This window comes from Alligator sinensis, unplaced genomic scaffold (assembly GCF_000455745.1).
Source record: "Alligator sinensis unplaced genomic scaffold, ASM45574v1 scaffold432_1, whole genome shotgun sequence".
Lineage (NCBI taxonomy): Eukaryota > Metazoa > Chordata > Crocodylia > Alligatoridae > Alligator > Alligator sinensis.
In genome coordinates, this window is record NW_005841998.1 from 1,434,867 (window position 1) to 1,461,606 (window position 26,740).

The 26,740-nt window shown below is 45.5% G+C and overlaps 1 protein-coding gene across 1 annotated transcript in view; it reads right to left on the reverse strand.

Annotated features, from left to right (window-relative positions):
* EML6 (echinoderm microtubule associated protein like 6) overlaps nucleotides 1-26,740 on the reverse strand; it is a 316,078-nt gene that overhangs the window by 5,264 nt on the left and 284,074 nt on the right. Inside the window, exons 32-40 of the mRNA XM_025201579.1 lie at nucleotides 23,520-23,728; nucleotides 22,686-22,843; nucleotides 21,875-21,989; nucleotides 18,911-19,099; nucleotides 17,291-17,463; nucleotides 16,554-16,716; nucleotides 14,084-14,187; nucleotides 12,534-12,687; nucleotides 12,243-12,343 (exon numbers count right to left, since the gene is read on the reverse strand). Of these exons, the coding sequence (XP_025057364.1) occupies nucleotides 12,243-12,343; nucleotides 12,534-12,687; nucleotides 14,084-14,187; nucleotides 16,554-16,716; nucleotides 17,291-17,463; nucleotides 18,911-19,099; nucleotides 21,875-21,989; nucleotides 22,686-22,843; nucleotides 23,520-23,728 (1,366 nt within the window). The remainder of the gene's footprint in view (nucleotides 1-12,242; nucleotides 12,344-12,533; nucleotides 12,688-14,083; nucleotides 14,188-16,553; nucleotides 16,717-17,290; nucleotides 17,464-18,910; nucleotides 19,100-21,874; nucleotides 21,990-22,685; nucleotides 22,844-23,519; nucleotides 23,729-26,740) is intronic.

Here is a 26,740-nt window from a genome sequence, read left to right on the forward strand (position 1 = left end):
TTGAAAGGAAACCCTGCTTGTGTCCTCATACAGTAGGGGTGGGCAAAATATGGCTTGCAAACCAGATGCGGCTTGCTAGGCCATTCTATCCGGCTTGTGGGGGCCCCCTAAAAAATTTAGAACATTAATTATCTGCCTCGGCTACCTGTCAAGATGACAAGGTGCCAGCGGCAGCAGGACCTAGGGCAGGACCCATCAGCCAACAGCAAGGCGTGCCTGGCCGTGCCTGCTCCCCACCGCATCTGGAAGCCTGCTCCCCTACCCTGTCCCACAGCAGCGGGTGGAAAAGCAGGGAAATGGGAAGGGGGGGGGCGCGTGGTGGGTGGCAGCAGGCGGGAGTACAGTGACAACTGGGTGGGATTGTGGGCCTGTGCCAGTGTCCTGGGGCCAGGACCAGCAGGGGTCCAGGGTGGGGAAGCAGGAGCACAGGCCGTGGGCTGGACTCTAGAGCTGGGTTGGGTTGCACCAGCATGGAGACGGACAGAGCCACCACACGCTGCCACCTCACCCTGGGTCCCCACCAGCCCTGGCCCCATGCTCCTGCCCAGCTTTCGCTGCACTCCCACCCACTGCTACTCACGCCCACCCCCAGCTGCCACCACTGCCACCACCATTTCCCTGCTTTTCCACCTGCTGCTGCCACTTCTTCCCCACACTCCACCTCTCACCTGCTGGCTGCTCCAGCGGCACGGGGTTCCCGGCTGCATCACTGGGCCACAAGGCTTAGCAGGAGCCAGCCGAGCCCAGCCCCCACAATTACTGGCTGGCTCCATGCGGTGCCGGCCAGGCCTGCTCCTCCTGCATTCTGCGGACCTAGCCATGCAACTGGAAACTGCATGGTGCCGGAGCACCGGCAGGACGGGGTGGGCAAGAAAGTGGCCGTGGCAAGCAGGAAGGTAGGGAAGTGGCAGGAGAAGGGGCAGTGGTGGCAGACTGGGTGGGGGTGGAGGGGGGGAGAGTGGGGGCAACTGGGTGGGCAGAAGCACTGAGAGTAAGACTACATTTTAAGCTATTATACCATCACCTCTATGTACACTACACAAACACAAGTAAAGCAGGACAAGAGTTTTTTGAAATCAAATTAATGAATGTTGTAGATGTTTGATTTTTAGAATATAACTTGGTATTCTTCTGGTTCTGAGATGGCAAACCCCCCTTGCCAAAAGGATTATTTCCAGGGACAAGGGGAGGGACATCTGGTGGCAAAGGTCAGAGGTTAGGGGATGGGACTTCTGGACCTAAATTGGCAACTAAGGGGATGGGGCACCTGTCAAAGAGCAGGGCTACCCATGCAGCCCTCAACAGCTTGCCAAAACTTGGTAAGCGGCCCTGTAGCCGAAATAATTGTTTGCCCCTGTCATACAGCAACACCCAAACTCTAGCCTGTGCTTTGGTTTTAGTTCCTAGCATGTTACACAGCTTATCCTGAGTGTGTTATTTGCAAAGATGTTTGACTGCTACTGTTGGTGCTTCCACTACTCATGTTGCATCAGAGGCCAAGCCACTCAATTTATGGCTCTAAGAGAAGGCTAATTAATAGTTCCATTGCAGGCATGTTGGCAATTACTTAATGTTTGTGTAACACTATCTAAAGTACTTCACAACTGTATCAGAGCCAATGATTCACTCTGTCAAGAAAAGAGGCACAGTCACACAACAGTACAGGAACGGCCAAAGCAGCTCAGATGTATTATCCATTGTGGACAGGTTCCTATGCAGGCTGCCTGCTTCTGGTCCACATGATACATCTTTAATCAAGTGCATTCCTTAATTTTCCCTTGTGACTGCCTCTACCTGTCTGCTGCCTGTAGTTTGGTTGTGCTGTTATTTTCTGGTGACCCTTTTGCATGTTGCCATTTGACTAACATACTCACCAGCTTTATTACCTGTCCCCATTGTTTCTCAGCTCCTAGTTTAGCACCTGACCTATGATCAGTTTTTCCTATGTCAGTCCTTCAATGAAGAGCAATCTCTTTCCAGCAGGATGTTTCCACTCCCCAAAAGACCACATCTGCCTAGTCATTTTGTGTTTCCCTCCACTGTCTTCCCTACCACAGGAGAAGCTGATGTTCTTCACAGCACCTAGATGGGAAAAGCTTACTAGCCTACAAAGGTGGTTTCCAAACCATCTTGAGGCACACCTCTAAACTGAAAATTTGGAAGAACTAAGGTGTAAAATACTAGTGTGCAGCAGCATAACCAGGGAGAGGCAACTGGTAGCAACTCCTGGCATTCACTTTTGCCTGGGGAAGGGTGGAGAAGAGGCATCAAAAAACAGCAGCTGTGGTTGCAGTCACAACAGCTCAGCAGCAGCTGGAAGTCACTGCTGTCTCTTCATTGCAGCTGCCCAGGATGCCTGGCTGACCTGTTATGCCTCTGCCTGTGGGACTGTAAGAGACTTCAAGAGCTCAAATCTATCCTCTGAAGCAGAATCAAGTTTACTTGCATCATCAGCCTGTTCTCCAAAATGATGGGCTTCCACTCCTTCCCTAAGACTCCTGGTACAGAGCTTACCTTCTCTTTTTAAAGTGAAAGTCTTTCCTAATTTCTACTTGCCATTTCCTTGCTGACACCAAGCCAATGCTTGCTCAGGGTAGTCCTTTGCACGTCTTTATTGCATGTGAACTACGGCAGTTGATGGCAATTGTGTCTTCATTTATCAAGATCACAGAATTCTAATCCCGTAGCTTCCGGTGAAGCTTAGAAGTGCTCTGGCACGGAGGCCTGGAGCAGGGGACATGCTCTTTCAGGGCCAGGGGAGCTCAAAGCCAAGTGCTGGAGGGAGCCCTCCACAGCACCACCACCAAGTCTTACATTCTGGCACTGGTAGCTTCAGTTCCACCAAGAGGTGTTGTAACTTTGAGCAATCTTCATCCTTGCCTACTCATCCACAACAACTGCCCCAGTAGCAACCTCTTACTTTACAGACTGGGAGATCTCAGCCTTCTCTGCCATAGTGCCCATTATATTGTCCCTTGTGCTGAGCCAGTGACATCACTGGCACTAGGACCCTCTGGACCACTGCTTCACCTTCCACCTCTTGACTTTAAGTCCAAGGATGCTGGAACTCGGAACGCTTACACTGGGACTTGCCAAAGCTGTCTCCCTATGTAGTGGGCATAAAGACCATCCACTACGTGGCCTGCGGGATGGAAGCTGTTGTGTTGAAAGCCCATACCTGTGTGGTCCTGCTGGCCCTGGACTCAGGTTCTGGATTTAACCAGCAGGCTATCCATTATCACTGGAGCATGAAGACTTCCCACCTGGTGGAACAGGCTGACACTAACCCTTTAATTCCTGGATTAACTAGTGTTAATCTCAACTACCTCACAGATAATTTTAGGACTTTACAAGCTTTCATGGAAAGGATAAGCCCAGCCTCTCCAGCTTGCTACAGATTCATAAGGTCCTAAATATGCTCCAGCGGTCCATGCCAGGCAAAGTAAGGGCCTTCCCATTACCGAAGCCGCATGGGTATGGCTAGATTACTCTGGCAGACTTTGGTTACCTCCAGTTCTACAGCCAGGCACGTCAACGAACACTGCCAAGGTGATTCCAAGCGTGTGGATTCGTGCTATATCTAAGCAACGGCATCATGCCTGGCTGTAGCAGCTGCTAATGAAGGGGAAAAAGCAAGCAGTTAAGGAGCACCTGCTAGGATACGGAATGCAAGAGGCTAGACTTAGTAGGTAGGAAATCCTACTCATTGGGAAGACTCCAGTTTTAGGTATCTAACTATCAGACCGTGCTGCCTGGCATACAATTATAGACTATATAAGGGACTGACCTCTTTCATGGGCATATTACAACCTGATATCTAACCCCTTCCATCCCACCACTTTGGTAACGGAGGGTCAAACTGGTTGCCAAGATCCTTCAGATATCTTCACTAGCTCCAGGACTCCTGATTTTCTTGGGAGGTACAGAGCGCAGTGGAAGTCCTAAGAATGAAGTCCTCATTAAAGGATTCAGTGTCTAAATCCTCTAAAGGAGGGGAGTGTTATCACAGTTCAGCTGTTCTTGCTTGCTCTCTCACTTGTCCCATAACTCTTACATTTCTTTCTACAAAGTGCCTATGCTTCAAGGGAGGTAGGGGAAGGGCCGAGCATACAGATGAAGAATACTGCCTACCCAGCCTTGTCTTTACGCTAGTGACTAGGAGGCTTTTGTGGGCGCTGTCTCAGGCAGGAACTCAGACAGTACAGTAGCAGCAAGGCACTTCAAGGGTAGGTGCTGCAACACTCAGTACTGCAATGCCCATGACCTTTTGTGGCTCTAGCCCCCTCCTATGTTTCAGATTCTCCACTCACCCACTGTAAAGCAGGGGATAATCTTATCATGCTGGAGCATGTCTGAAGGGACATTCATGTTTGCAAAACAGAGGTTACCATGATGAGGCCATGGTGAAGCCCATGAGGAAACTGTAGAAGATATGTTCACAGCAGGGTTTCAGCAAAGCACGGGGCTATACATTTAGTAATGGAGCTAATACAGAATACAACTGCTCACTAGCTGAACCACCTCCTCGGCGAACTCAACAAAGCAGAGGTCCTGTGAAACACAAAGCAGAGCTATCCAACTTCTGAGTGGCTGGGGGGATGGGAATGTGAGTTGTGCAAGCCTTGAGCACCCACCCCTGCTATCTCCCAAAACAACGCTGTTCCAGCACCCCTTCACACTGTGCCATGTGCCCCCTGGTGCACACTGCACCCCATTTCCACCCCTCCCTGCTGTACCATGCGGTGCTCTCATGCTGTGTGGAAGCCCTGGGTTTCCCAAGTCCCTTGGCCTCACCAAGGCACGCTGCCCCATTATTCACTCTGGGGTGGGGGCAAGGAACAGAAGCTGGAGGAGGGAGGCTGAGCCCAGAGACTCCAGCATTTGCAGCAGCAGCTGGAGCAGTTGCTAGTGTGGCATCTGGACTGGTGGGAGGGCTACAGTTTAACACCTTGGGGGCTGCAGGCAGCCAGTCGGACTGCCCTGACAAAGCATGCCGTTGTATAGTTAGCCCTTCAAAATAATGTAAATGCACAAGGGGTGGGGGGTAAAGTTAGAGGTCATGAGGACTTTATTTCTGGCATTTCCTAACTTCTCAGTGCTTCTTGAGTGGATGAACTTGAGCTGCTTTTACACTTGCTCTTCTTGGAAAGCAGATTTTCATCTACAATATGCAACTGTTATCAATGTTTCTCATTTGGTTCTGTGGTTTACATCATTTTGCTGCGGTCTGTATCACATCAGCAGACTCTCATAGTTTTCTCATTTTAAAGCCACTTAGCCTTTTGCTTTTTCTCTCAGCTTGTGTTGTATAGAGCTTGGTTGGCCTGAACCTTCAGCTTAGGAGCACGAGTATGTTGCTCAGTTGTAGGATCATAGGAAAGCAGACCTCATTGAGTCCAGCTCACGGAAGGATCATCCCTAACTGAACCATCCCAGACAAGAAAAAAGAACCCAAGGTACCTTCCCTGTGGTCTCAGCCTACAGAACACTGCTGCAGTCAAAGCCCCTAAGGAATGCTCCTAAGGCAATGGCATCATTTGAATTAAAACAACCATAAATGTGCATCATCCCACAAAGTGTATGGTTTACCAGCTTGCATGACTGTATAACATACAACCTCTTTATGTCAAGTAAACCAGGTAGGAAGTACTACTCATGTTAGATTGGAGGTTTTGGTGTGTAGATGGCAGGGCTAGGGTTAAACATGCTCTAAGTAAGGGGTGGCCAACTTGTGGCAGAGGTGGCAAAAGTTCCATGGGCAGTAGGGCTGTGAGAAATTTTGGCCGTTTCATTTTGTTTTGGATTTGGACGTTTCGATGGTTGAAACACTGAATCCGAAATGAAACACAGGGCTCTGAAACAGCTCTGAAACAAAACAGGCCATCCAAAATGTTTCAGAAATTTCAGATGTTTCTGAAACGTTTTGGATATTTCGGAGCTGTTTTGGAGGGGGAGCTCTGATATTGACATCTGTATCTGGTCAGTGACAACGATCTGTCCCTGAGGTCCCTTCCAATCCCAGTGCTCTGGGGGATGGACAGAGAAGCAGCATAAAAGGCTGTTTGTGAACTGAGTCTCTGCCATTTTGTAGCTGCTTCTGTCCCAGCAGGAGGAGCAGCAGAGACAGAGCACTGCAGCATCTTTTTGTAAGCTTGCAGCTTGGTAGTGCTTTGCTACCAAGTTGTAGCCATTTGCCAATCCTTTCCTGTTTATTTACATGTGCCTACTCTTCCCCAAAATTCCTGTTATTTGTTCTTTTTTCCCCCCCCTCCCAAACAAAAAGAAAGCAGTGCTTTGTCTGGAAACCACTCAATACACATACATTTCATTTTATTACACACACACTCACCCAGACATACATTTGTTTCCAGCGCATGAAATATGAAATTTTCTAGAAATGCAGGTGCCAGGTCTTCTGGCCGGGGAGGAAGAGGGGGCAGAGGGAGAGCTGTAAGTTCCCCCCCAAACTTAGACACAACCTCTTCCCTAGCACTAGGAGGCATGAGGCTTCTTCTGATGTTAGTGGTAGCAAGGAGGTGGGACCGGTGCCTTTCCAATAACACCAACCATACTAATAACCCCCAGCCCACCAGCATGGCAAGCAGCACCAGCATGACAGTCTCCTCCACCCACATTTCAGTTCCCAGCCTGAGCCTTCCGGTGCCAGAGGAGGAGCTGGATCTGGAAGCAGGGGACCTGAGTGCCCTAGCAAAAGAAATTCTGGGGTGGGGGCTGAGGAGGAATCTGAGTTTGTGCTCCATTCCCTTCAGAGTTGTCCTAGAGCCAGGTCACTTTCCGTGGAAGGCAGTTTGGTTGGAGGTTGACATTGAGGTTGTGGAGGCAAGTGGCTCAGCTGAGTCAGCTCCTCATGTTGTGCCTTGTGAGGAGGGGGATCAGGCAGGATCCGCATCTGCACCCCAGAAGTGAGGGGGTAGTGTGGTATGGGATCATTCTGAGGTGGCAGATGATCCCAGGTATGCTATCTGCCTGCACTGCTGATGTAAGAACAGCAGTGGCAAAGAGGAGAAACAGTATGGCACCACAGGGATAATGATGCATCTCCACAGGCATCACCCGCCTTACCCTTGCTCCTCCTCAGATTGGCACCAGTGAGAGCATACCCAAAGGGAAGTCCCCCTCTTGCTCCAAAGCCCCCTGCCCCGCCAAAGCAGAGGCAGGCCACCCTGGAACAGTGGGGCAAAGGCAGACAAAAAGGTAGGCATGTTGCAAAGGCGAGCAAGATCACCCAGAGCATCGGGGAGATGCTTGCTCTGGATGGCCAGCCCTTCTCCCTAGTTGAGTGGACAGGGTTCAGGCAGCTCATAGTGCTCGTGGCCCCATCCTACCAAGCGCCTGCATGCACCACCTTCAGCTGGACAGTGGTGCCCTCCCTGTATGAGGCATGCAGGGAGTACTTGAGGGAGGAGCTGCACAATGCAGGTCCACAGGTGGCCTTGCACTTCACCTTGGATATCTGGAGCAGCTGGGGTGGAGATCATGCCTATCTCTTCCTCACAGGGCACTGGTGCCATCAGTTAGGCTGTCAGTGGGCTCTCCTTCAAGCCAAAGTGATGGATGAGTACCACAGGGCAAAGGTGATCATAGGGATCATGAACCACATGGTGCAGGGGTGGCTCATTGTGCAGGGTGAGCTCACCCATGGGTTCATGGTCACTGACAATGTGGCCAACATGGTCAAGGTGGTCTGTGATGCCAACTTTGTTGGCATCTGCTGTGTGGCACACAAGCTCCACCCCATACTCAGGGACGCCTTGGAGGGGGACAGGGCTGCCGGTGACAGCACCAGCATAACCAGCCAGCTCATTTCAAAATGCAGGAAGGGGGCAGGCTACTTCCATCAGAGCATCAAGGGGGGCAAGATGCTGCGGGACAAACAGAGCTGAACATCCCACAACACAAAATCATCCAGAATGTGGAGACTCGGTGGAACTCCACATACCTGATGCTTGAGAGGCTGGTGGAGCAACAGAAGGCCATCCATGAGATGGCCTTGCTTGGGGAGATTGGGATCAGCAGCCCCCTTCACAGAGCTGAGTGGGATACTATCTTCCAGATCTTGCTGGTCCTCAAGCCATTCCTTGAGGCCACTGAGACCCCCAGCGCTAGCGTTGCCTTCCTTAGTCAGGTGATCCCCATAGTCAAGGAGCTTGAGACCCAAATGGAGAAGTTCCAGGGGATCAGTGTTCCTGGCTGGGGCAAGCTGCTTTCACCAGAGGTGCAGGCACTGGTGAGGTGTCTGAAGGAGGGCACCAAAAATGGCTGGATCTGTTGTGGTCCAGTATGGTCCACGTGCTAGAAGGCATGTGCGACCCGAGGGTGAAGAGGAGCATGTGCACTGGCAGCACCAAAACCCTCAATCACTGGATGGAGGTGCTGGTGAACAGTCAGGGAGGCAGAAGGGCAGGGCGAGGGGACGTGGAAGAGGGGGATCCACTTCCATGTGCCAGCACTCCCAGCAGCAGCCAGTCTCCTCCATGCCAGCCACTGCCAATGTGGGCCAAGGGCACGGCTTCCATGGTGGTGTCCAGATGCACCAAACCCCAGCCTCGGGGAGGTAGCGCTGAAGCTTCAGGGGCTACCTATCTCACCAAGGATGTGGAGCCACTGGACTGTGACCCCTTGGCCTACTGGGCAAGCCACATCTAGATGTGGCAGGATTTGGCCATGGTTGTCGGTGGACAGTGTTCCACCGACCACTGTTCCAAGCGAGAGGGTGTTCAGCATCGCTGGGGATGTTGTGACACCCCACTGCACCTGCTTGGATTCTGCTTCAGTGGAGCAGCTGGTGTTCCTCAAGGTGAACCCTCTGCTGCTGGGGGTCCCCAAGCTCCATCTGCAGATGGAGTGAGTGCCACTCTCCTCACTCCATCTGGACCTATTTCCTTTTTTCATTTTTTTTAAAACTATTTAATGCCCTGCTCTCAGAGGTGGAGGTATCACTCACTGCATCACCAGCCAGCAGGGGAAGTACATCTCCCTGCTGAGCTCCCATGCCAGGACGAATTTGGAGGTATGAGCTGGGGCTATGGGGAAGGAGGAGGCCCCACATTCTGGCTATAACCACTAAAACTGCACTCTGCCAGGGTTGGGAGCCCTGGTGGGATTGCCAACGGTATGGCAGCCTCAGGAAATGTCAGGATGGAGGATCTCCTTGGCGAAAGGTGGGTAGGAGGCGACTTATAACCTTCAGCCACCACACGCATGCACAGTCCTGGCCGGGGAAAGCCCAGACCCCTAAGATCTTCGAGAGGCCTGAGGATTACTGGTTGAGGCTCCAGGTGAGCTCAGCTTAGCTGCCTGGGATGCCATCTGTGAGGCATGGGCTTTCAGGTTTAAAACCCTTAGGCTGAGAAAGCATCTAGTTGGTGTGCATGTGGTCTTCCTGGATGGAAGGAATAGTAAAGAAGCCAGAGGCTGGCATGCAATGCAGGCAAGAAAGGCAGTCAGGGAAAATGGAAATAGCAGCATCAGGGGGAGGAGGCGGGATGTAGCAGCACAGGTAAAAGTGGAGAGGTACCTGGGGAGTCAGATGTCAGGCAGGTTGTAGTGTGTCATAAACCCGATGTCTATATAGACTCCATGAGTTTCTGCATCTGGGAGGTTGATGAAGTGAAGTTCATAGGCTCATCTGTGAAAAGTGGTTTGTAAATTCCCTTTGAGGATCAGGACTGAGAGACTGGAGACCCAATGTTTTTTTTGTGAGAAATGTGCCCCCACAGATAGTTGGGTATTGTCTATGATATATTCTGGTGCATAGTTTGTGTGGATACTGGAGATATGTTGGCAGGTTTTGCATGTCTTGTCATGGCATGGTCTGGATCCGTTCAGTGTGTTTTGGGCTGTAGGAAGTTTACTTCTGGTGATGAGGTTAGTGAGGTTCGGTGCTTGTTTGAATTTACAAACCACTTTTCAGATGGGCCTATAAATTTCACTTTATCAACCTCCTGGATACAGAAACTCATGGACATTGAATATAGACATTGGATTTATGACACACTACAGCCTGCCAGACATCTGACTCCCCAGGTAGCAGGTACCTCTCCACTTTTACCTGCTACATCCCCCTTCCATCCCCCACTCCCTGCCAGCCTCTCTCTCACTCCCTGATGCCTCCATTTCCATTTTCACTGAATGGCTTTCTTGTCTGCCTTGCATGCCAGCCTCAGGCTTCTTTACTATTCCTTTCATCCAGGAAGTGCACACACACACCAGCTAGATGCTTCTTCAGCCTGACGAAGGGTTTTTGAACCTGAAAGCTTGCAAAGAAGAATTTCTCCAACTATTCCATTGGTCTAAGAAAAGATATCAGATTGACCCTAAGAACCTTGTCTGGGCTATGTCCTTAGACCAACATGGCTACAACCTTACCACACACGACATGAGTTTTGCTTTCAGCAGTTTGAGGTGCAGTTTCCCAGAACCCCCTGCACCTATCTCCTTGAAACTTGGCAGGCTTCATGGCCTCAGCAGGGGCTACCATCCCTGCAGTTTTCAGCCTGTTTTCCCTTAACACACACACACACAAAGTCAAATGTCATGAGTTTTGCTAGTCAGGAGCTTGAGGTGTAGTTTCCCAGAAATCCCCTATACCTATCTCCTTGAAAGCTGGCAGGCTTCATGGCCTCAGAAGGGGCTAACACCCCTGCAAGTTTCATCTGAATCAGGCAAGAAATCATGAAGTTATAGGCAGTTTTGTGATTCTCTATTATAGCCTATGGCCGAAACACCAAAACACCGTCAAAAATCTTAAACAGTTTTGGCCAAAACGAAATGGGACAGTGATTCAAAACACCAAAATGAGTCACTGTCCCCCCAAAATGCCAAATCCGAAATGAGACAAAACACGGCCGTTTTGGACAGCCCTGTGAAATGCTGAAATGAAACTGTCCCTCTGAAACTCCGAATCCGAAACTGAAACAAAATGCAGGCATTTCACACAGCTCTAATGGGCAGCCTCTGTGTGTGGCATGTGGCAGATTGGGGAGGGAGCAAAAAGCAAAGCAATACAGTGGGCAGGGAGCACAAGGCAGGAAGCAGAAACCACAGTGTTAGATCAGGACGCAGAAGGAGATTGGAGTGGCACACTTGCCAAAAAGGTTGCTGGCCCCCCCACCCGCGGTTCTAAATGACACACAGCAAACAGGGTGCACATATTGTGGTTACCCTAATGCAGTGTTTCTCAACCTCTGAATCGCAACTCAAAACTGGATCGCAAGAATATATGAAAGGGTTGTGAACAAACTAAAAAATAGTTTCTCCTTTAAAGGAGAAAAAACATGGGAAATCGTGGTGTTTTCCTTGCAGGCTGTCAGAGTTCCAGCCTGAAAGGGGCTGCTTAGGGTCTCCCATGCCCCACACACACTCCCTGCCCCACACACCGGGGGGCTAGGGCCTGGGGATGGGGGACAGCAGGTCAGGAGTGTGGGGCACTGGGTTGAGACTGGCCATTGATGTTTACAAATGGGTACAAAAAAGGTTCAGAACCACTGCCCTAATGCATGGGTTCAAGCAGCAGTGGGCACATGGATTTCTGGTACCTTAAAATGTGCTAATGAGAAGGTGAATCCTTTTAATTAAGAAATTATAAAAACTCAGAAGAATATTTTTATAGGCAAAATTCCTGAAATCTCCAACTGTTTAAGATTATTTTTAATTGTAACTATACATAAAGTCAATTTGATGCAAATTCATATCCTATTCTGAAGGCCAAACTCTTATTTTTATTATATTCAAAAGAGCAAAGGAATTGCTATAACAGATATCAATGCAATGCCCCATTTCTAGCTGTGGCCAGTACCAAATATGTCTCCTCAAAGAATAAAACCTACATAATGGAAAAAATCGGCAGTAATTTGTGTGAAGTTTTTCCTTAGAACTTGGCATTTAGTGCTTGGCTTAACTCCTGAGACAATAAGGCTGCTATCCTTTATAACTTTTTAACCTAGCTTGTATTCTTTTACATTGTTGTTTGCATTATTTTTTCCTGAATAAGAAATGTATTTTTTGTGCTGGTGCATTTAATATCCTTATCAAAGCCACATCCTTGATGGTCAACTATTTTGAATGTTTTAATCTAGTCTTTGTATTTCCATATACATATGTGTCTGTGCCAAGTGGGCCATTGCACTGGGAGAGTGTTAAATGCTGAACATTGCACTGGAGTTGGCATACACTTGTAGACAAACAACTCTCAATCATCAAAAGAGTAAATAAGACATTACCTGCAGTCATCTCCTCCTGTGCTTATGATGTACTTGTCATCATGAGAAAAGCGGATGTTGGTAACATGAGCAGAATGACCAAAATAGCGTTTGTGTTTGGCCTATTGGAAAGAAGGAAATATTTGTCATTGAGGACAAAATTACAGCAATAAAAGTGAGTATATTCTTTCACAAATATATAAAACCAAGCATGTTTGCTAAAGTGATAGACTTCTAATCTACTGACACACTTTTGCACTCAAGAATATTAATTTTTTTAAGATTAAAATTAAATCTAAAACATCTACTTACAAATTTTTCTGTGCATGGAAAGTCAAAAAGTTTCACTAGACCAAAATCATCTCCTGTAACTATATTTAAGCCAGCATGGGTCACGCATGCACAGTTGACATCAGCTTTATCAGCGTTACGTGGCCAAATTCCAATGACTTCATCTCCAAGAATGCTGCCCCAAAACATAAAGGAAAAAAAAGTTAAACATGAAGAAACACATACCACTACCTTTCCTGGAAAGCATGCTTAGTACATGGTGTATGACTTCAGAGGAGGACAGAATGGGTGACCATAGTCACTTGTTCTCTGCTGAGACAGCTATTTCCTGGGCATTATTACACCTAAATATTGCTTCCTAATTGAAGCAAGCAACCCAAATATGGCCATATCCCACAAATGTATGAATCTTCCCAAACACAACCACTCTCCTCCAGGAGACTCAAGTCCCTATTTGGGCCTCCTTCATGAGCTGCAAGTAATGTCTTGCTTCTGTGAAATGCCCACCTGGGTGAATACTCCTTCCCACGGTGAAATTTTTCATCAGTGATATATCTCTGAACAGTACCCTTTCCCCTGGGCCCTAGAGTCTCAAGCAAGGGGATTATAATATAGATTGTATCTTGTGAGGTTCTTAAAATAGCTGTTTTTCCCTCACATTGGAGTGTTTCTTTGTAATTACTCATGTTTGCCTAGATATCATCTGTCAGCTTTATCTGCCCCCCTCCCACACTCTCTGACAGGAGGCCCACATAATGGCTAAGGCTCAGCAGACTCTTTTGCTTGCTTGACAACACTGCAGTACAAGTGGGTGTGTTCACACTTTTCCCCTGGGTCCGGTAAAGATAATCATGTTTGTTTTATCATGTCACTGTAAATTGTCAGATCATCTGCTTCATGCCTGTATCAATTCTAACCCCTAAGTATTAACCTCCTTCCGCACGGAAACAAAGCAAGTGAAGAGACATGAAACAAAATACTTACTATTTGGGTAAACAATTATATTTTATGGTGTAGATAGATAGGACTTCATGAATTAACAGCTAGTGCTTTTTGTAGCAACAACGGTTTTGCAACTATAAAGCAGCCCAATGCACTGAATGTTACTGAATGTTAAATGTATTTGTATTAAATTTGATTAAATCTTGTGAAGCCTTGCACTTACTGCATTTTTTGTAAGAGTACCTTCCCTTAGTTATTTATCTGTATATGCCTGTATACAGAAATAGGTTGATACCAAGTTAAAAGCAGGGGGATCCACTCCCCCTGGTGGTAACTGCTTCATGTGGTCAATCTTCTCCCATGATAAATGAAAGCTTTACTTTCATTTTATTACTTTCATTACCTTACAGAGCTAGTTACTTCTAGTGAAATGGGGCTAAGCTACTACAGCTTGGTTTCCATTTACCAAGGAATAGGAGTGGACACATGAAACAGTTACTACAGAGCAGTGTACATAGTAAGCCTCCCCCCCTCCCGCTTTTAATTTGATATAATTTGCTCATATGTCCATACCCCCAGAGTCAGGCACAATCAAGTGCTTTGATCTCCAGACTTTCACAATGCATTACCTTGTCCATGTGGCCCACGTGATTTTTTCTATTAGTGCAGCATCTGTTATTTGTTTTCCCAGTGGCACCTCATGAACTTGACGTTTATAGGCACCAGTTGATACCTGGATGTAGAAATAGAAACTATTAACCTTGAGATACCTGAAGCCAACATTTAAAAATCAAAAGCCTTTTTTTCCAACAATTTGCCATAGGTACTATGTAGCAAAAAGCTTTATATCTTAGAGTTTATCGTTTTCTTTGAACAGTTAAAATTGACTTACATACAATATAAAATAACAACATCAGATAGACTGGATGAACTGATGATAAATGGTCTGCTCACATCAATTAGCCATAGGCCAGTGAGTCTCAACTGCAGTAAGGGTGCTACAGCATGCCACACAATATTTGTAGGTGTGCAAACACTTGCATATGATTCACAATATCCACACACTGATTTCAAACAGGGATCTGTAGTGCCAAAAACATTTGCACCTGTTGTGGTCTTTCTGAGTTCTTTGCAACAGGAGAGTTGCAGTCATATTTGTTTTTACACAATGTAATAAATACATTTATTTTTTTAAATGGGCTTCTGCTAAATTCAGACGAGAGATGGAGGGGTACATTGAGTCTAAAAGGTGGAGAACCGCTGTCATAATTCACAAATGCTCTCTCAGATGACTGCATATTTGCTGCAGCATCTCACACATTTTTGTCAAAGTCTGTGGAGACATTTTGGAAGGAAAATTCATATCTGGGTTCAAGTAGTATGGTACTGCATCTCTCCAACCCTGGGAAAGGAAGGAAGGAAACTTTGACTGATAAAACTCTGAAATGAACTTTGAGTGGCATTTATTCTCCCCTGGTCATCTAAGTGGCCATTTTTTGGTTGTCTACAGGGCATTTTGGACACTTACATGTGCAGGGAATTTCTATTCCTGGACACATACGAGCAAGTACATAGTCACCTAAAGACAGACCAGATCTGTTTGGCAAATGGGAGGTTTGGGGTTGTAGGCCATCCTCATGCAAAGAGGGCTTGTAGCTGGGTCTCTCTGGCTTCCCAGCACAGCACTCTTAATAACCGCACCACAGGTCAGCTGTTATCAGGCCCCTCTCCAGCATCTCTTTTGAAGCTGGCTCCCTGGACAGCCATAAGAGAGACGGACCAGGAAGAAGGAAGGGAGCATGCCAGAGGGTGGGTGGCTCAGGGAGATGGCTGCTGGCCTGTTCTGAGCGAGAAAGAAGCCTTCCCCCTTGCATTGTCTTCCATCCATTTTTCCCAATGACTAGGTTAGTGGGTCAGTGTTAAGAGGAGCATTGGAAAAGAGAGGGAGCAATGGTTGACCTGTGGGTGATGGTCTGAGTGTTGTTCTAGGAAATGAGAAAGGCCCAGATCAACACTTCCCAACAAACCTGGGTGAGGGAGGCCTAGGACCCAAGACTGCCAGCTCCCCAGAATCCTAGTGAGTATCCTAGCCCTTGAGCTATAGGGATAAAAGAAAGGCATACACACATATGCTTTTTTATTCCAGAAGTGCCCATTCAGGCCACCAGGATAGACTAGAATGCCACCCTTTCTGCCTGGCTTTTACTCAGCTGCTTGCTTCTTAAAGATCTACTTAGTGTGCAGAGACATACAATGCCTCATCTTAGAGAGATAGGTTTACTGCTTTTCTCTGAAGATGGGTACTCACCGCAGCAGGGAAGTGGAGTGAACAGGCATAGCCATGCTAGTTCTAATCAAGGAACAAAAGATCCCAGCATGCTTTACTCCTGATATAGTGCTTTATTGAGGGGGGAGGAGGGGATGTATTCTGCACCCTTGTAACAGAATTAGGATCAGACATGCCCTGCCTGCATACTTTAGGGCCCCAAGACATGTTGTGGCCAATGCTCTCTGCAGCCTCTATGGTAGCAGCGTAGCTCAGCATCCCTACATGGCTGTCAGCACTCTAAAGGCACATTTGAGCCTAAGGTCAAGAGGTGCATGAGCATGTGATCACCTATTTTATGGGTGCTTTGCAGTCCAGACTGTAAAAGCATTTTTACCTCTCTGCTATTATTGCATATTTGGCTATACCCAGCTTTACCCTAAGCCAGATTGTTGTACCCTACTGTTGAAGGCTAAGAGAAGAAAAAGTAGTGACGTGTCTCTAGATTCACACACCTTTATTTCCAAAACTGTTTGCTCTTTCAGCACTGAAAGAAATTTTGGTGCCAGTCACAGTTGATGGGGGCACTTTTTTGAATGCCACTATTCCAAAATGCTCATTTAGTGCATGGCTTAATTCACAGCAAGGTGGCATTTAATCTCTTCGAACAATGGACAACCTTAGTGAATGCTTGTTGGATGCATTGAGTTCCTTTCTTTATGCTTTGCAGTACTGAGTTGTGGCAGGCCTTTTGCATTTTTACCGACATCCCTTTATTACATTTGATGATAAACCAGTCCTTGCAACCTAGTGTACAATCAGTTAACACATACCTGAATGTATCGGCTGTCTGCTGAAAAATCCATCTGAATGACAAAGCTTGGAATGTCTTTGCAATAGCCTATCCGGTTTAAAGTTGTGCCTTGAGTGAGGTCATAAAAATCTACAGTATGTTCTTGGGAACCCACTGCCAAAAATCTGTTATCAGGGCTGATCCTAGGCAACAAAATATTCAGTTTAAGAAAGACCAATAAAGCTTATTTCAACACAAATTCCAATCCAACCCAAACCAAACCTCACCACTGATGATTATATAATAAAATCACAAAGGCACACTGATGCCTGAAGCTATTAGACATAGTTGGGGATGTTAATATTCCATTATCATATAGTGCTTAACCCAATATGTGAAGAGTATCATTAATCTTCTGAAGATAAGCAACAGGATTTCCCAGTCCTGTTTGGTAATGTTGCAGTGTTCCAACATGCTAGATACTGTTGTCAAAGGGATTATAGCCAAAAATTATTAGCTATATTACTAGCTAGGTGATTAAATTAGCTATGGAAATAAACACTTGTGTGATATATGATGATCATGTTATGTACAAAGCCAGTATGAATATCCACATATCGGCAAGCCAACAATGACTTTTCATCTTTCAACAAATGATGGGTTATATAACCTGGTAACCAACTCAGGGTTTGAGCTCGTATGAATGAAATGCTCCTAAAGAAGCGCTGTATGTTTTCCAAGTCATACTGTCTTTTGTCAGTAGAAATTCTGACATACCTGATATCCTGAATAGCTGACTTCCGGTCCCTCTTTTTTCCCCAGACTTTAAGACTGTTTACAAATAAAATGACAAATTCTCCATTCTTCATGCCAATAACAACCATCTCACCATCAGGACTATATGCAGCACATCTAGCAGGATGGCCTAAATTCACTTTGTTCAGCAGTTTCTATATCAACAAAAGCAATGCTTTATTACCAGTATTGTTCTTGTTGTTGAAAACCATCGATAAAATCAATAAAACCTGCTAAGTAAAAGGCATCTATGAGAGAATCAAAACCATTCAGAAGAAAATTGCACAACAGTTCCTCAAAACGGATGTAAAAATTCACAAAATAAGTCACTTTTTACCAGGAGCACAACATGAAATAGATCTGAAAATAAAGACTGAATTACAGTTCAATACTTCCAAAAATTTCTGACACCACAAGGAAGGTGGTTAAATCAGTTTTCAAATGCATTTCAACATTGGTTATATTGTATTTAACTACTGAACATGATTTATTAAGCAAATTAACGTCAACAATCATTACACTGCTTCTGCCTGACACCCTTACTTGCCTGACTGTCTTTATATTTAACTTAATTTTGATTTTCAAAAATGGTCCCCTGTTTTCTGAGGCACTAGGTGTGCCTACACGAGACACTAAACACGCAATAGACTAATTTTACTGTGCATTACTGCATCACGGCAAAAGTCATGCTAATGCGTGGTAGAATTAGTCTACTGCGCATCAGCATCACTAAAAAGGTGTGCGCCAGCACTACTGCGCAGTAGCACTGGTTACTGCATGTTGAGTTACTACCTGTTATTTCAGGTACTAAATTTAATGCATCATAACTATGGCGCATTAATGCACATGTAGACGTCCCCACTGTCAAGTAATTTGGACCACAAAAGTCACTTTTTAGAGGATTGTATGTAGTCTGGCACAAGCAAAAATATTGCAATGACTTTTTTAAAAGTTTCAAGTGAAATGGTGCTTATTTCAAATATACCTTTCCTCTGCGGTGTCTACAAGACTAAGAATGTAACTTTTCCCAAAAAAAAAAAATGGTGTTAGGAATTTCTGCGAGTTCTAGATAACTAATTCCAGTCAGGGAGCTAACACACATTCAGGTCTATGCTAGAATGCTATGGAACAAAGCTAAAAAAGCTTAAGAGGTGGAGAAAAGAGTTATGTTTGCTGACAGGAAATGGGTTGGGAGTGCCCGCTGCACAATCTGAAGTCACACTAGCCCGTGACAGAGGAAAGTGTGACTGTCAGAATTCAATTAGGACACTTCCTCAGTCCACCGTAGCTCAAACTCTATTTTAAAACCATTTGACAATTCGTATAGGACAGGAGGTACTTCTGTCCTAGTTTTTGAATAGCTGTCGCTCTCAGAAAAATGCCACTAGTTTTCTTTTAGAAGTCGCACTGAACCACATCATCAAAGGATCTTTTTTTGTACAGCTATGGATTAAGAAGGAAGTATCCTAAAATTACAGGGCGAACACTGCCACTTTGCATGTATGCACCTCAGTGAAGCACGTGTGGATGGAGGCAGCATATAGCTTGGTTATGTAATATTACTGCTATTAATGACAAGTGTTTCTCTTTAATGCTACTCACTTTGTCACAGAGGTCCCAGATTCTTGCTGTTCCATCATTACTTGCAGAGATAAATATATCTTTCAAGGGGTGAGTTGCTAAGCCCCAAATCTCCCCTTCCATATGACAGTCAATCAGCAGGTTTGAGGCAGCATTTTTTTCTCCTACTTCAAGTATTTCCCCATCTTTTGTTCCTACTAAAATTTTGCCCTGTTGTAATTGAAATGTGGTGGGAAACAGCTTATCAGTATAGTTTATATAATATTAACGCATTAACATATTGATTTCTTAGAGAGCACTTTTTGTAACTGGTTTTAATTTGTATTGTTTCTTCATTTAGCATCTTAAATCAGCGGTAAAATGAACTTGCGCTTTATGTCTGCTAATGAGATTTCAAATGACCTTTGATGAATCTCAACCTTGTCCCTAGAGGATTTTTGTACATATAATAGAATTCATATACGTCTTGCCTGGACTGCTCATGAGATGCACAGGTTTGGAGTAGCAGTGATGCTGCTTCCACAGAAATGCAATACTCATCCACAAGACTGTTACAAATGTCAGTACTCTCCACACTATTGATTTTCCCCACTAATCTCCCCAAATCTTTTATAGTCAAATAGAAACATCCACTACCATATAATGACAATGACAACAGACAACTAATAATACACGTGTGGGTGAAATTCAGAGGAGATGTAAGATCTGGAGTAATTTAAATCCCTTTATGCTAATTTAGAGCTGGATTCTCCTATTAGTCAGATATGTCTAATGGGGCCCTAATACAAACAATAATCAAGTTCTCCTAAGTACAGTTTGACCATTTTAGACAGACTTATTCCTGCCTCTGTCTAGGCCTAAATTGGTCTAAGGCCCCTTCTACACATTACAGGTATCATACAATTAACTGATTAAATGCACAGTTACCTTGAGACCAATGACATGTGCAAAGTAGCTATCACGCCATAAAACGCTCCAACTACCTATCAAGTTAGATCTGGAAAATGTGTACTAACTTTATAGCTGGTTGCTACTCAGCTTTAATTTGCATGTGTAGCAGGGTCTTAAGGTAATGAGAACACAGGGGTGCACAGCCAAGGCTGGGAGTCCCGTAACTGAGGGGCCTCTTAGCCCCAGCAGCTGCCCACTCAGTCCCAGCAGCACCCCACAGCTGCTGGGACCTAGAGACCTGCACCTGCGGATGTTGGGTCCTGACAGCATGCCTCCTGGTGCCGGAACCCAGCTGGGTCCTGGCAGTCATGGGGCATGGCTACAACCTCCCAACTTTGGAGGTACATGGAGCGCCCCCAGGACTGGGCGGTCACAGCTGTCACAATCTCCTAGCTTTGGGGGTGCATGAAACACCTGGTGCTGGGAGAACATGGCTGTTGCAATATCCCAGCCTTGGGTGTACATGAGACCCTGGGGCTGGGAGATCATGGCAGCCATGGTCTCCCAGTCAAAGGGGTTTCATAGTCCCCCAAGGATGGGAGATTGTGGTAGCTGAGATCTTTTTGCCAGTGCAGGGGGACCCCGAGATCAAGCTCCCCCTGCACCAACAATAAGGTGTAATGGGATCTAATGTGCGATGCCACAATCATGCATCTTGCCATGCACATGTAGCATGGCAGGAGGCATGACTGTGTGGATCACGCATTAGATACCATAATGCCTTTACCAGCATGTGTGGAAGGGCCCTCAGTTACACACCAAGGATTTAATGAAAAGTGTTATGGAGATGTAATTCAAAGTAGGGTGGGAACTACTTACTGTTTGAAGTAAAAAGTATTGTTATTGTCATTTAATTTGTCCCTCTTACTGTAGACCAGAACACAAGATGTCTGAATTCCTAGGCTCACTATGCAAAGTTAAGTAGAGAAAATGGCTTTAGATTTGAGCTTGTGCCAAGGACTAGATGGCAGAGTGGTTGCTTAAGGTGTCTCACTGCAGCTCTAGAAGCACAGACTCAAGTGCTGTACTCACATCTGGGCTGCCCTCAGTTGATCCTGTTGTAAATGGGTACCTGCTCATTCAGATTAAGGTGGCTGGATGTAGTACTAGCCCCAGCACTCTCTTCTGTGCCTTAACCATACTAGCCTAACGAGCTGTTAGACCTTGCTTTAATTTGTGCCAACTGTCATTTAACATGCATGGGAATGCCTGAGCTGTATCTGCGACTAGGACGTTTCTGAGCACAAGCTGGACATGCTGCTCTGTGCATACCACCTTAAAAGTTAGGCCACAATTTCTATTTCTCCCTGTACCCCAAAAAAATAACTACTAGTAATGCTGAGTGATAAAGTTTTACTTGCACCTTTTTTTTTATTAGAAAACTATTTAACAAGTTTAGGATTCAACATTTCTATAGTGCAATCTATTACTGATTTTAAGATTATGCAAGTTAAACAGGTGGTGCAATTTACTTTAAAAATGTCTTTTTCTTTTCTGAACATATTATCTGAACACAAAACAAAAGCCTTTTATTTTTAACTAGTGTTGCTCTTGGTCAAGACGATATTAAATCTTTAAGGTTTCAGTTTAGCACAAGGTACTTAAGAATATGCCTAGCCTGAAGTATGAGTAGTTTCATTGACTTTGCATGGAGACTCAGGGCTTCAAGGCAAATTAGGCCTCTACATGTGTGTGTGATTCCCACAGTCAGCAGGAGCTTCTTTGAAGTTACATGGTCACTGATCCAAGGGCAGAGTTTGGCTCTCAGAGGCACAGAAATAACAAGGCTTCTAAATATGTTCACAGATCTCCCTGCAATACAAATCCCATACCTGGGCATGTAGATGAGCATATAAATCAGACAGATTAATGCCTGGAATTAGAGGGATTCATGTACATCTGGGCCTTCCTAATCATCAGCTCTTCACTGCCCTCCCACTCCTCCGTATAATACTCAACAAGATTCAGGCAAGGCTTTACAGGTAGCAAACCATGGGCAGTGAGCTTGCAAACCTGTTGTGTTGGCTTACTTACTTTTCCTCTACAAACTGAACGCACACACTCAACAATCTGTCCTGTCTCAAGCTGAAAAGCTCGGCAGCGCTTCATCTCCTGGTCCCACAGTTTTACAGCACCTCCTTCTTTTGTCCTGAAAAGAAGCATGTTGTATTCCATGAGGCTGTCCACTCCTATGCATCTTACATTTCTACTGTGATACTTTTCTGACATTCATGCATAACATGAGTACCATCTCTTACTGTATTTAAAGGAGGCTTGATCATGGCTGCATTAAGAAAAGTAACTAGCATAACCATCGGATAGTAAATCACAATTTTTCATAGTTTCCAAAACAGCTCCTCTACTATGTAAACTGCAAGTTGTTCTTTCTGTTAATCTCAAATCACTGTCACCCTGGCTTTGAAACTGGTAAACTTTGCTAAACATTTTTCGTACCTCTGAAAAAAAAGAACATGTAAATAAAGATAAAGAAACTGGAGAAAGGAAGTAGCCTGGGGCATAAAGCTAAATGTCCCCCAAACAGAAAGAAAGTTGAACCAGATTTATAGCTGCTCCTGTAATGAGGTTGCACATGCTATTTAAGTTCCCCATTCTATTGTTGTGACCCATATCCACCTTCTCTTCTGCCCCATATTTTATGTATTACCATTTCTTGATGCATTATGTGCCATTAAAACTATAAGCTCTCTGGGGCAGGTACCTGTCCTTGTTACATGTTTTTAAGCACTGTGCAATTCTGGAGAACAGCATAAATAACAGTAAATATTCTAATAACAGAATCTAAGACAGACATATACTATGCATTTTAGGAAGGTGTGTGTCTTACGGTCTCTCCTTCCCTCCAGTGACAATTAGTCCATCTCGAAGAGTTGTGTACATTGTAAACACTGGACCCGTATGAGCTTTAGCTACCAGTCTAACCAAAAAGTGATCCTTCCAGACGTAGACATCTCCGTTTATGGCACCAGTAAATGTAAGGTTAGTCTGTAACAAAAAACAATCTCTAATATAAAAAAAAAATCATTTTTACAGTTTGAGGTAGAACTCTGGTTTAGATATTGGATGTCTCACAGAAAAGCCTATGACAATATAAGTATTGGAATTTAGCAAAACCTTTGGGAAGGAACAAATTGGTTGTTCTTGGAGTCAGATCCCACTGTAGGTAAGCACGTGAACTCCAAATGTTTCAAACAGCCACATTCATCAAGGCTATATCATGTGTCCTGTGCTTGTGAGCACACCTACACACTGGCACAAAGGGAAGAGTGACTATGACCCTCCTCAGTTTCCTGACTTTTCAGGGTCTGTTTTCAGCTGAAGACTAGGCTGTGGGAATTCACACTATGTCTTGAGGACCTAGGTTTTCTGTAAGGTAAATAGTCATCCTTTCTTTTTCAAGTATGTGTCAATGGGGATCTCACTGTAGGTGATTGGAAAGCAGTTACCCAGTGAGGGTATGGTGCAATGTCTCAGCTTATTCATGTGAACAGTATTTGCAGTACTACTATCCCAAATATGGTGTCTAGGTATAGAATCATAAAGAAGCAGGGCTGGAAGGGACCTCCAGAGGTCATTTAGTCCACCCCCCTGCCAGCTATAATAATAATATATATACTAAAATATATATTAAGAAATTCCATTACAAGCAACCTGAACTCACCGCTCCGAAGGCAACAGAAAGCATGGTTTGCATTTTGGCATCTTCCATGGAACCAATTACTCCTTTTTTGTAAAGCAAAGAACTGCCAGCTAATGTCCAGAACTTCATGTGTTTTACCCCAACTGACACAAACTGTGTGTCTGAATCTGGGCGGAACTCAACAACAAATATCCTCTCCAGATGCCCTCCTCGGCTGGCCACTTTAGCCCCTGTTTTAATTAGGAAGGGATAAAAATAAAGCTAAATTTACCTGCAACAGTAACCTTCCATATGATTTTATAAAGATATTGACTGGTGCTACTTGATGGGTTACAGCAGTGCTTTCCACACACTGAAGTCCCTCTTCAGGAAGATGAAAACTCATATGACCAACCAACCTATACTATTACCAAATTTATCTTGAAAGCCATCCTTTATGGGCTATTTTTTTCTATTCCCCACGCTTGGAAAATGCTGTAATAGGCCTTCAAAACACAGTACTTCTTTTTCTTATTGCACCCTTTGACGGCTAGTGTAATAGGTAGCAATGTTCCAGTCTTAAGTATCGTGACTGAGTTAGTTCCCACCAAACTGCATGGGGCAATTCATGTGTCAGAGTTATGTTTCTGGTTCTTGTTATTTCTGAAAACTCAGACAGGTATCAGTTTATTGGTTACTCAGTGAGATTTTAAGTGTTTCCTTGCAACCATAAATAACTTTAAAAAAAGTGAAAGTACTTTTTTTTAATGGAAGTGGTTTGTCAGTGCTCCCTCCTGGGATTCATATAATGTTTTAGGGAATGTCGACTTAAAGGACTAATAACGGAAGTTAACACAGGCAACTCAGGCCACCCTGGCTCTGATAACCTGAGCCATGCCATGATTTGCTAACTGGAGGCATACCAGGACAAATCTCTGAAAAATATTATTTGAACCATCCAAGATAGGGATGTCAAATATATGGCCTGTGGGCTGGACCTAGTTTGTGGAGTTACTCCATTCAGCCTGCGGGGCTACTAGAAGTTGGGGACATGGTCTGCAATGGGCATGGCCTGACACAGAATATGGGGCCCCAGTGGACATGGTCTGCAGTGTCAGGGGAGCGACTGACACTTGCTTGTCCTGTGGCTGCCTGACCTGCCACCGCTCATATGCCTCTAGCAGGCAAGTGGCTGCCTGTCACATGGATGCCTGCCCCACTGCTATGGTGCTCACTGTTGCCATGGTTCTGGTGGCTGCCACTGCTGCAATGGCCAGTGCCACCACTGCTATCACTGCCCCAGCCTGAATCCAGCCTAGAAAGAGCCTCACAGTCCAGATCTGAACTGAGGCCCAAGACTGCAGCATCTACAAAATCAAATGAACGGTAGTGTCAGGGGTTAAGAGTTTTAGTCCACTACAAGTAAAACTATTTTTTCTTAATGTCAAACCTCAAGCACCATATGGGGATAAACATGTTGGGGGTGTGAAAAATAGTGACAAAGAATGAAGCACTCTGATTCTGAGTGATTACATATGGTGACACAGCTTGATGGGAAAAGCTATCACTGATCTACAGCAGGACTGAAAGCTAAACCTTCCACAGCCACTAAGACCTCTGAACACTTGCATCTCCTGATTTGGGCAGGAATACCAGTAACCAAGGACCTTTGTACACGTCACAAAATTGGCCTTTAAAGTGGGTTACATGCCCTTTTGCACCGCTTTAATGGCGCTGCTGTTTGCACGTTTGGCAGCATATTGTGCGTTAAATGACTTTGGGGCATAGCAAAATAAAACACGTCCAAGGTGTTTTCGCTTGCTACCTTAGTAGCTGTGGAGGGTAGCACCGGGCCCTGTGCAGCTCAGGGGCTGTGCAGGCAGCCCAGCAGCAGCCCATGCAGGCAGGCTGCACTGAAGAAAAAAAAAAAAGTGGTGAGCCTGATTTTTTTTTTTCTCTTCTCTCCAGAACCTGCCTGCCTGAGCTGCACAGGGGCCTGGTGCTTCCCTCTGTGGCTGCAGTGCCCCGTAGGACTGCTTGGGCCAGGTTTCTGCAGGTGGGTGCTGCCTGGGGGATGCCTCCGTGGAGGGAAGCACCACACCATCACTCCAGCACCCACACCCCTCCCTGCAGCTCAGGGACTGCTCAGCCTGCTAGCAGCTCGCCCTCCCCTTCCCACTGGAGAGGCAGGTAAGGATCGGGCCTCAACCCCTGTGTACACATCATGGGGATTTACTTCGATTTAAATTGAAGATGGGTTTTAAAAAACCCACCACTTCAATTTAGACTGAAGTAAACCCCCCCGTGGTGTGTACAAGTGGCCCTAGGCTATAGGGGGAAGCCCTTATTAGATCCCCGTTCCCATAGCAGGTGGAGGAGTTAAGTACTGCTAGTATGGGCTTCTCCTAATGGTGTCTGAAGGCAGCTGTTAATTTCTTGTGCAATGAGGGGCAGAAAAAGCTCCCTGGCCTAAGGGACCCCCAGGAGGTTCCACAAGTGACTAACAGTGCCTCTGTTTACATTCTTCTCATTTGGTAAGTGAAAACCAGGAATGTCTTTCAAGTTAGAGTCCACGCCTACACTTATTGGGCATCTCCACAGTTGTTAACATAAAACAGAGTGGCATTGATGTCCATGGGAATCAATGTCACCTTGTATGGCTGCTCAAGAGATGTAGAGCATTTCTGTGAATTAGAAGACAAAGAGATGATTCACTTCAGTATGAGATCACAGAGAACCTGCTCTCAGTGGGGAAAAGTTCGGTACAAGTTGTTTATCTTAATGTGAGCTCCCCCAAAAATCTAGGACAAGATTTGCAAAGCTTTTGTTTCAGGAAAGCCCATCCAGGTTCAGAAAGCATGGCCACTTTGTTTATGGCCTTATGCTCTGAGTCAGGGTCCTTAAGCAGAGCCCTACTGCAGACTGCCCTTGAGTCTGCCACCAGTAATCTATACTGGGAGGTGGCACATGGGACATCTTAGAACAGTGGCTCTTAACCTTTTTTGATTCAAGGCCCCCCTCAGAAAATGTCAGCCCCCAGTTTTCACTTGTGTGTTTTGACTATGGAATTTTTTTCTGTTGCCAAGAACTCAGAATGACCAGAACAGTTTTTACAACTGTTTGAAATCTCTTGGCACATCCAGACAAGTGCAGACACATGGTATGTGGACCTGCAGACCCATCTGTGGGGCCACACACTGCACATGCAGGCATGCAGTGTGTATGTGTGTGTGTGCGCGGACGCGCGTGCGCACATGGGGGGG